We start from the raw sequence: 11,101 nt of genomic DNA, 5'->3' as shown, positions 1-11,101 counted from the left end.
TGAAGGAATTAATATTGAAAACTTTTATGATCCATTTCATGCATCACTTTATACAAAGACACCATATTCTTTGCTGAGTAAACAACAAACAGGGTGAAGTGAGAGATAGGAAAAAAAAAGATTATGAAACTAATTAAAAAGTTCAAAACCAGAGCTAAATTATACACGTAGTATAAACAAGAAAACTACAGGGGTCCAACCCTAATTAAGTAATTAATTAATACCCTGCTAATTAAGAAAAAGCCACTACTCATCTCTAATTAACTAATTAATCAGTAGTGGGGTCTCTACGCCGACGACCTCTGCGCCGCCGCCGGCGGCCACGGGCGGGTGGGCACCGGCCGCGCGGGGGCGGCGCCGGAGTTGTTGCGGGTGGTGGTGGCTGCGGAGGCGACGCGCTCGCAGGAGGGGCACATGGTGAGGGTGGTGGGCGGCGGGACGCGGGCGCCGTAGAGGTGGTGCGGCGCGGCGGCGGCGGTGGCGAGCTTGAGGGCGCGGAGCTCCTGGAGCTCGCGGTGGAGGCGGCGGTTCTCGTCGGTGAGCGTCTCGCAGCAGCGCTTGAGCAGCTCGCAGTCCACCTCCGTCTGCTTCAGCTTCGTCCTCGCCCTCCTGTTCTGGAACCACACCTCCACCTGCCGCGGCTTCAGATTCAGCTGCCTCGCCAGCGCCGCCTTCTGCTTCTGATCAATCCAGCAAGAACAAGTCAATCGGATTGTTCTTGATCGATTTCATGGTGGATTGGTAATTAGTTTGATTGATTGATTGTTTTGCTTACGGGATTGAGGGTGTTGTGCTCTTTGAAGGTGTCCTCGAGGACGGCGGCTTGGTCCTTGGAGAGGCGGAGCTTCTTGCGGGATCCGCCGCCGGAGTCCTCGTCGTCGCTGGCGGCGGCGGCGGCGGCGGTGGCGGCAGATGGTGCGCCGCGCTTGCCGCTGAGGCTGGAGAGCGTGCTGTTGGGGGAGGACGCGCCGGGCTCCTCGTCTTCCTCGCTGCAGCTGGGCCCCCTCGCCGTCGTCGTGGTCGTCTCTGCCGCCGGCGCACGGTTCACGTCGATCCCCCGCAGGAACGGCATCTCGATGACGTCGTGGCACGCCATCATCGCCGACCTCCCCCGATGATCTGCACGCAAACTAACCTTCGTAAGATCGATCCATGCATCCATGCATGCACGCACGACTTCGACGTAAGTCCGTCCATCTATACTCACCGGAGGAAGACGAGGAGAAGAGACCGCCGCCGTTCCAGCCGCACAGCTGCTGCTGCGGCGGCGGGGCGGCACCACGGCGCGGCGGCGGCTGCTCGTCGTCGGCTGCACCACCGGCGACGCCGAGGCTGAGCCCAAGCCCAAGCCCGAGCCTGAGCCCGCCATACTGCTCGTCTCTCCTCCCATGAACCATCATCTCCATTGATTCCTCTCAACTCTCTCCACTTCTCAACACTAGCGTGGTGAGTTCGTTCTTGGGCTTGATGGAAATGGAGGTGAGGGACTGAGGGTGGTGGTTGGCGAGGAGGAGGAGGAAGCTTTTAAAGCGTGGGGGAGACAGGGGAGCTTGATTAGAGGGGGTAATTAAGGAGGAGATTAGATCAAAAGCGATATTTTGTGGGGTGCAGGAAAAGTCAAAGAAAATACTAGTAGTAGTAGTATTGTGCATGCATGGGCTGCGAGTATTCTTTTGCGTGGAATGGGCGCACGCGTCAGCGTCGCAGCGCAAATGATGAGCAGCTTTTCCTGTTCGGAGGGAGCGGGGGCACTCATTGACTTGTCCCCCGGGGTTGGGGCCGGGTGGGGCCCACCGGACATGACTTGTTGCTCCTTTGACCCTGGTTCCTGGCCATGCCTTCAGTTGAGCCTGCCCATAGCTCGCAGCCTGAGGTTTTACGGCTTTACGCTAAAAAATAAAAAAAATATATAGAGAGAAACGCCCCTTCAAATATTTTTTAAAAAGAAATTATAATCGTGTTGAGGATTCTTAAGGTTGAAACCACAGTCTTTTTATCACTGGACTATCAAGTATATCTCCTGAGGCTTATCCACTTTGTCTACTAATATAGTAAAACATTTTTCCTAGTGTGTGTTATGTTTATTCACAAATGTTAAGATTTTTTTATACTCCCCTAACCCTATTTTTCTATGTACTATTATATCTTAAATAGAGAGTAGTATTATTTGTCTATTTGATTATCTTTCTTTTTATCTTATCCAATCACCCTCAATTCCTCCGTAAATGAGAGATACCAGCAGAGTCTTTCCCAAACATTAATCTCTAATCTCCTTGTCCAAAAGAAAATCTAATTATAGTTTAAAATTTTAGCTCACAAAAAATATTTTTCTTCCTTAATACTATTTACTATTTCATCTTTTTATTTATTTTTTTAACCATCGAACTAATAATACTCTCTCATTCCCCTAGTTTTCTCCTCTCCTTGTTCTCTCCAAGTATTAATGAATAGTATATTATTTGTTTAACCTCATGTATAATCTCACTTTTGACCACTGAAAACTATGGACCAGTTTAGGGGAGTTTCTAACTGTTGCAGCTTCTCTTAGAAATCAGAAGCTCCCCAAACAGTCTAAGTTTTTTCTAGATTCTAAAGCTGTAGTTGTAAACTAGAAGTCAAAAACTGGAAAACATATCTTTTTCAGATTCTCAGAAGTTGGCTTCTCAGAATCAGGGTGTGTTTGGTTGCTTGCATTGTTTTAGCTTGGCCCATCTCTTCCATCAAGGCTGAGTTTGGCCTGGCTAGGTAGATACATATGCAACCGTTTGGTTGGTTGTATTGGTTTAGCCAGGTTAGCGTGAGATTCTGCTTGGCTGCTTGCACCAAAGATACGGCTTGAAAGAGACTTTGTTTGGTTGGTTGTATGGATAGTAGGTATAAGTATTTTCTTTCTTTGAAGGAGAGATTACCTCACTTAGAATTAATATTGAAAATTCTTACCATCTACGAAATAAAAAGCGTATTTATTTATGGTATATATATCAGATTTAATAGTACATGCAAAATATACAAAGCATTGATTTCGGAGCTCCTGACAACAATAATTGAAAACAGTATCGGATGAGCATATACAGTTGCACAGCAGTACATAAACCATATTTATCAGTGGTTAATGACATTCGGTGGAAAAAAGAAAGAAAAAAAAAGGAGAACAGAGCTCGCAGAGGAACTTGCCGCCACCGGTACCTAGCCGCTCGTGCCACCCAGCTAGGCATGTTCGCCGCCGTCGGTGCAGCGGGTCCAGCGGCCGGGAGGGTGTTGTGGTTACTCGGATCTGGCAGGCCCGAGCTTCTAACCTCTGAATCTGGCGAAAAAAAAAGGTGAGTAGGAGATGGATTTGAGGTAGCTGTCCGTGGCGGCGAGGGTGTCCGCGCAGCGACGAGCTCAAGCCGGCGAGGAAAGTGGTGCCGCTGGCGACGACGACGAGCTTAAGCCAAGCTCATACTTCGACATCTCCGTGCAGGTAGATCTGGCAGTGGCGAGCTCATGCCCTCCGGATCCGCCGGCGGAGAGCTCTTGGTGAGCCCTTGCTGAAGAAGAGAGGGAGGAGCAGGACTTGCAGCTAGCCTGATCTGGCCGGCGAAGATGGAGATGGTCGCCGCTAGTGGCCATGACCGGCGATAGCGAAGAGAAGAGAAGATAGAAGAAATGAGGAAGAAGGTAGGGTGGTGTCGGGGACCCCATCGTTTCTCCGGCTCTCCCTGCACGCGCGGGTGCAGCGCTTGCATGCGCGGGTGCGGCGCCGCTGCATGCGTGGAGCCAGGATGAGCAGCGAAGCTCGATTCGGTCGTTCCTGCTCAGCCTGGCTGCGAGAGACTTTTTGCATCTATTCGGCCTGGCTGTGGGACACGTGCAGTCAACCAAACAGTCTACAAGTTGCATCCGAGATGCGAGCCAGGGACGAGCCAGGCAACCAACCACACCCTTAGCTCCCCAAGCAGGACCTATATCTCTTTAAGGACGGACGAAGCAACTAGACAGCTTAAAATGGTACTCCCTCCATCCCAAAATAAGTGTAGTTTTGCATTATTCATGTTCAACGTTTGATCGTTCGTCTTATTTGAAAATTTTTTATGATTAGTATTTTTATTGCTATTAGATGATAAATTATGAATAGTACTTTATGTGTGACTAAATATTTTTAAATTTTTCACAAATTTTTCAAATAAGACGGATGATCAAACGTTGGGCACGGATATCTACGACTGCACTTATTTTGGGACGGAGGTAGTATAAGCAGTAGTACATTGCTCCATCTTAAGCTGTTGACTTTTGGGGTGCCTATTTTCTTTTATGAAGATATAGCCCAAGATGTGACACAGATGCCACAAAGAAAAAGAGAAAAAGAGAAAGATAACAGATGTACTCCTATCAGTGGAATAGTCTCCGTAGTCCGTACCGAAAGTATGGACAATTGGTTGCAACCTCAAAAAAAAAAAAGGCTTACAAATCTTCCGCATATTCCTAAGAAAAGATGAGAGTGAAATAAGTAAGCCACATTGAAGCAATCCATCACTAATAACACAACATGTGCACATCCTCGAATGCGATAACAAACCTGGTAATTAATAGTCGAGAGTGTCGGCAACAACCGTGTATTGCAGCAGCCAGCCATATATACGACAATAGAGCTAATTGTATCGATCAAGTCCATTATCGATTAAACCGATTCCTATTGCTTACTACTATGTCCAAAAACTGGCTACGAACCTGGATACGTATATGTCCAGGTTCATAGCTAGGATTAAATTTTTTTGACGGAGGGGTACGTACAAAAACATGTGTTCCAACGAAATCATGAGATCAGTTATATGGATGCTCGTATTTACAGCTAATTATCCTTTTAACAATGTCGGTATAAATCTGTTGTGACTTCATAACTCTTATAACATGCAGATTCTATCTTGAGAGATACTCATAGAGATAGATGTACACGCATGCATTTGTTTACAGGAGTGAGTATAAGTGTGTTTATACAAGCGTTTGCGTCTAAACTTAGGCTGAGTTTGGAAGGTGGAGTTCCCCGTGGTTTCCGGTGTTACCCATTAATACGTGACTAATTAAGTATTAGCTTAAAGACTTGATAAATGGATTAATATAATTTTTTAAAGTAACTTTTGTATATAAAAAACTTTTGCAAAAGTCATACTCCACTGTTTAGCCGTTTGAAAAGGTACGAACGGGAAAAAAAAGGGGAAATAACACGACCTTAGTATCAATAGTATGTGGTATGCCTAGATTCTACGAGCAAGGCGTGGCATAAATCCGCCACGGCAGTTACGGTGGGCACCCAGATTGAACATGGTTTCCATTAAAAACATAAACCTGGATCAGAAACCATTCTCAGCAGCCACTTTTTATATTTCTTATAGTGAAATTTACGCATTTCAACAAAAGACATGAACTAGTCGCTGATGAACGAGAGCAAGATCGACGACGTGGCACAATCCGGCGCGGCGGCGATGCACTACAGTTGGGTCGTACGTGGCCCATGGACCATGGTGCGTGCTGCCGGTCGCCGACGCGAGGCGTGCGGCCACGCTGTCCCCTTCCACCCAACCATCATCTCCTCCCCTCTCCCTGCCGCCGCCGCCATCATCACCCCAATCATGCCCATCACTGCATTGCCCCCACGCCAATCCGATTACATCCTCCACTCCCAAAAAGAATCAATGGTGTATTTAGTTCGCGCTAAAATTAGAAGTTTAGTTAAAATTGGAACGATGTGACGGAAAAGTTGAAAATTTATGTGTCAAAAAGTTTTGATGTGATAGAAAAGTTAGAAGTTTAAAGAAAAACTTTGGATCTAAACTCGGCCTAAGAGGGGATGATGTGACCCCTCCTAGATCAATGTACATGGACACCTCATATATCCACATACATAAACTTAGGAGAGGACACATTTCCTTTTAAGTTGATTTTTTTTTGGAACTCGACAAGCCAAGCTCGATTTTAAGCCGAGCCGAGCCGGGAGCAGCAGCCGGTAGTAGTGGGCTAGTGGGCCCAGGGGTCACGTGGGCCGAGGCGGGAAAGCAGGAGGGGAAACCGGGGTGGGAGGGCCCACCTACTCACGTGGGCGGGAGGGGCCACGTCGGACGCGGCAGGCTTCCACGTGGGCCTCCCCTGCCTCGCCTTCCCCCGACAACGCACACCTGCTTTGCTTCCAATCATTGGAGCCACTCATCACCCATTTCTTTCTTTTCCTCTCCTTGTTTCTTTTTCTTTATTCACTTTTTTTTTTCATCTCTCTCTCTCTGGTGGCATCGTCGTCGACGCTCGCGGTTTATTCATAGCTTTTTTTCAGTTTGACATTCTCTCCCGATCCATAAAGTAAATTCCAGTACATATTTGGTTTGTCTCCACACAAAAAGAAAGAAAAAAAAAGAAAGAAAGTTGGAAAAAAGAAAAAATATACTTGTCTGAATTTTCTAAAACATACATAACTTGATATTCCCTCCATATAAAAATATAAGAATATAGTACTAGATGAAACATGTCATACTACTGTGAATCTGGATGGAGAGTCCGTCCATAATGGTAGTATTAAGATATATATCATTTAGTACCAGGTTGATATATTGCGGGAATAGTATGTAAATTTGTTTAATACAAATCTTTTATTTGGATATTTTGAGTCAACAGTCGATTAATCAAAGAGAAGAAAAAAAGTATACTCTCTCCGTACTTGTAAAGGAAGTCGTTTTGGACAGCGACACGGTCTCCAAAATACAACTTTATTCTATAAAAAATATTTATTAAAAAGTGATATATGTATACTTTTATGAAAGTATTTTTTAAGACAAATCTATTCATATAATTTTTATATTTTTAAACTCAATAACTTCAAAATTATTTATAATTTATATTTTCAAGGTTTGACTTAAATATTGTCATAAACGACTTTTTTTACTAGCACGGAGAGAGCATACTGACCAACTTGTAAGCAGCAGCAGCTGAGGACCAATCGACCATGAGTACAAACGTGTAGCATGAATGCATTCTTCGGTTTTTCTCCTGGTGATGTGATATATATCTGTACTCTTATCAATCACGTACCCAAACTAATCAACTGTGGATTAATTAATTACTATTTTCCATATATTTCAAGCTTTGACTAGTAGTTAATTAGTCTGTCCCGTCGATCGGACGTGTACCGGTATATACATACGACCGAGATGTTCTATCTATCTATCACACTCACGCGTAGTACTCCAGTAACATGTATACGTGTGTAACCATGGATGGGTCACTGGATTAGCAAGTCGTTGTGCATCTAGACGTGTACTTTACCATATACACTTGTACCTGCATGCATTCTCCCTGGTGGCCAAGCTCGCCACGTCGGCGCGTACGTGGCCCGCTGCACGAACGGATGCACGTAGTGTACGTGCAATTTCATGTCATCAATATTAGCAATTCCACCATCTTCTCCCATACTTAGCTTCCTCCACAAGATTTAGAGTCTCTATGCATATAAGATTTAAATGAAAGGACAAATCAAATATTTGAGACCAGAACTCGATGAGTCATCTTGATATATATACTCTTTAATTTTTGTCACGTATAAAATAAGTTAATTTCTTTTTAATCTTGACGATAAAAGTAATAGGTCTAGTTTTTTTTTTTAAGAAAGAAGTATACTAGTATGATCCATGGAGGCATCGACCAATCAATCAATCAATCAATGATTCATTATGTTTTGGAAGACTAATACTAGAATAGATAGATAGCTTGGCCCATGAGATCGATCGATCGATCGAGTTGACAAGAATCAATCGATTGGACCGTGTACGTGATACTAGTAATGACAAATTGGAGTAACTTGGACGCGAGGGCACTTGTGCTGGATGGTTCCATCGATCCATCCATTGACCATCCGTCGACCAATTAAGCTGCCTGCCTGTATGCGTTGCATGCATGCCGTGTTGCCGTCATGCTCATGCATGCATGTGGACACACTGCACGCGCACCACATATACAGCATGTGCTACTCTCTTTATCTATAAATATAAACGTTTTAAGTTTTAAAATTTTATGAATCATAAGCATTTCTATGATGTTGTTTGTTAATTTTAATAGTCACAAGTGACAGAGATCCATAAAGAAATAGCAGCTGGGCTAGGTGTAAACAAACTAGACAAAATTATAACCCTTTTCTATCTTATATATGGCAAAGAAAAATAGAGGCTTATATGGTTCTCGCGTCAATAATGAAAGCTCGAGCCTCCATCGGGCCCTAAGGCCCTAATCCCCATGGACCAAGGTAGAGCCGCCCCTGACAGTCACCTCTCGTTTTAATTTCCTCCAACCATAATTTAATCACAAACCATCAAGGACAACAAATTATTTTTTTCTTAAACATAACCTCTTATAAATAACTTAGAAATTATTATATTTGTGGTCGAAAGATGACCAGAGATTACGAGTGACGACCTGATGCATGCATGATCATTCATCTATCGCCAAGCATGCATGCATGGTTGTACACGTGTTAATCGATCAATCATCAGTTGATCTCGTATGTGTGAACTGGACAGCCAGCTACGAATACTACTAGGTCTTTCTGCTACTTAGTAGTAGGTCAGAGTCATATACGCTGACGCCAGATCGATCGATCGCTAGCTGGCCTGATGCATCCATCCATGTATCGTCCGTCGATGGCTACAGGACTGTCTTCCTAGGTCCTTGTTGAATGTTGATTATAGAAATGGTGCATGCGAGTGACCTAGCTACTTCCTCTGTTCCACATAAAACAAATATACGATTAGACGTGACACATTCTATTACATAAATATAGACAAAAAAAATCAAAAATATATCTAGATTTGTAGTAGTAGAATATATCATATACTTCCTAAATGTTTGACACCGTTGATTTTTTTAAACATATTTGACCATTCATTTTATTCAAAAACTTTGTGAAATATGTAAAACTATATGTATACATAAAAATATATTTAACAATAAATCAAATGAAGGGAAAAGAATTAATAATTACTTAATTTTTTTAATAAGACGAACGGTCAAACATTTTTAAAAAGGTCAACGGCGTCAAATATTTTAGGATGGAGGGGGTACATTACTATATTATTTTTTTATGGGTTAGTAGGAGTAGCTTGCTTCCGTGAGCGTCAGATTAAACGATGGATCGATCATTAGCGATAGATCCATGCCAATTATTCCTTCCGACTTTTAATATGCATGCATATTAGCGTTGCTACGAACGACTTGCTTCAGATTTATAGTGCTAGCCGTTTGAACCTTCAATTTGGAGAAGCATATTACTCCTAATTAGCAGCATGTAAAACGGGATAGCTTCGATGCGTGGTGCATGTTTAACTACCGACAACCTCCAGCGCCGGGGTTGGCAAATGGCCTCGATCTGTCACCTTTGTGCAAACGACGGCGAGTCCTGCTCCCACATCTTCCATGATTGTCCCTTCACAAAGCAGGTTTGGACAAGGATTCGAGATCGGCTTAGCCTTTCCTGTTCGGTGCCCAGTGGCGGACGCAGTTTTAAAATATAGATGGGACGAAGAATGAAGATGTTTACTCGATAAGCAATCGAACATAACACATATCATATTTATATATCAATCGTATAATTATCTTGATCATTGTTTATGGCGTGCATGCATTGTGAAGAGACAGACGTCCAAACCTTATTATACATAATTTTGATGGCCTATAACTATTATAAGGGGGTGGGGAGGGTCTTGGGGGTGTGGGGCGATATGAGTCATAGCTGGGATGGTCGACCCACCATGCCTAATGGGTAGATCCGCCCCTGTCGGTGCCGGTAGAAGATCTTTCCTCTTGGTGGTGTTCGGTCCGAAAATCAGTGCGCAAGCAAGACAGAAAGACATTTGACGCCGGGGTGATCCTTGTGACATGCCTCATATGGAAGGAACGTAATAATGCTAGAGTGTTTGATGGAAGAGCAACCTCAGCGGGCCATCTTTGTGCCACAATTGTGGAAGAATGGGAAGCTTGGAAAGCGGCCGGTCTGCTGTGCGAAATTGAAGCAAGAAGCCCCATATCCATAGGGATCAGCTAGTTAGCAGAACAAGGGTGTGTGTGAGCTTCTGCTCTGTTAGTAGGAGCTGTGTCACCTCTGATTTTTTCGGGGTGTGTGTTTGCTATCTTTTGTTTTTTTTGATCTGTACAGTTCTAAATTTTCTCCTTCTTAATTCAATGTTTGATCAGCAAAGCCGACCCGACGAAAAAAGGGATAGCTTATTAACATATGATTAGTTAAGTATTAATTATTATAATTTAAAATATATTTATTTGATTTTTTTAAAACTTTTATACATGCTAGATCCCGTACTAGCGGAGATTATTTAAAAAAACAAAAATCTCCGGAAACGAACGAGGGAGAGACTTGCAATTCAAGTTCCAATAATAGGTGCGTGTTGATTATAATTATTTAGCTCTTGTCAACAGCATTAATTACTTCTTTAATTGCTTTAGAGCACCCGCAATGGTAAAGTAAGGTACTATCTATAAAACATGTACACCTCAACAATAGACTAGATTAATAGTAAACCACTTCAATGGTATGTCTACATGGGTATCTATAGCTCTCTAATCCATTGCCTCGTTTTTCTCTATAGACTATCTCCATGTTAGTAGATAGCTTTGCTCTCTCTTCATTTAATCTCTTCCAAGTAGGAAAATATGCTGACATAGATCTCTTGTAGAGAGCTTATAGATAACCATTGTGGGTGCCCTAAGTATACTACTCTACTTTGTTGTTTAGTCGTGCGTGGTTAAATCCCAGCTTCCATGGCGTTCGAGCATGCCACGTCGTGCGCACGTGGCGCGACCCCGGCTTCCATGCATGCAGGTAGGTGTGTCGATCATGCCGGAGGTAGCCGCGAATTCATGGTTGATCCAATAAATAATAATAATGTAATCATGCACCTAATGGAAATGGATAACCAACTGATTGTTTGTTAAGTTAACTACATGCACGTTGACGTGACGACGTAGCAGCTATGAGTAACATGATCAAATGCGTATATGCTACGTACTCAGTCAATGGCCAACCATTAGTATTAGTTAAAGTGTGTTACTATACTATGTCAGGAGATACCAA

General features: G+C 43.4%; 2 protein-coding genes across 2 annotated transcripts; both read right to left on the bottom strand.

Annotated features, from left to right (window-relative positions):
• Window positions 1-1,533, bottom strand: LOC4349388 (homeobox-leucine zipper protein HOX1-like). Its single transcript, NM_001423101.1, has 3 exons — window positions 1,208-1,533; window positions 776-1,119; window positions 1-680 (listed from the first exon to the last, which is right to left on the bottom strand). Exons 1-3 carry the CDS (start codon window positions 1,404-1,406, stop codon window positions 288-290), a joined length of 936 nt encoding a protein of 311 aa, NP_001410030.1. The 5' UTR covers window positions 1,407-1,533; the 3' UTR covers window positions 1-287.
• A 1,412-nt stretch (window positions 1,534-2,945) lies between these two features.
• On the bottom strand, window positions 2,946-3,915 carry LOC130932202 (uncharacterized). Its single transcript, NM_001423100.1, has one exon. The coding sequence runs from the start codon at window positions 3,880-3,882 to the stop codon at window positions 3,385-3,387; it is 498 nt and encodes a 165-aa protein (NP_001410029.1). The 5' UTR covers window positions 3,883-3,915; the 3' UTR covers window positions 2,946-3,384.
• Window positions 3,916-11,101: the final 7,186 nt, after the last annotated feature.

This window comes from Oryza sativa, chromosome 10 (assembly GCF_034140825.1).
Source record: "Oryza sativa Japonica Group chromosome 10, ASM3414082v1".
Classification (NCBI taxonomy): Eukaryota; Viridiplantae; Streptophyta; class Magnoliopsida; order Poales; family Poaceae; genus Oryza; species Oryza sativa.
This window is presented reverse-complemented; position numbering and strand designations above follow the sequence as displayed.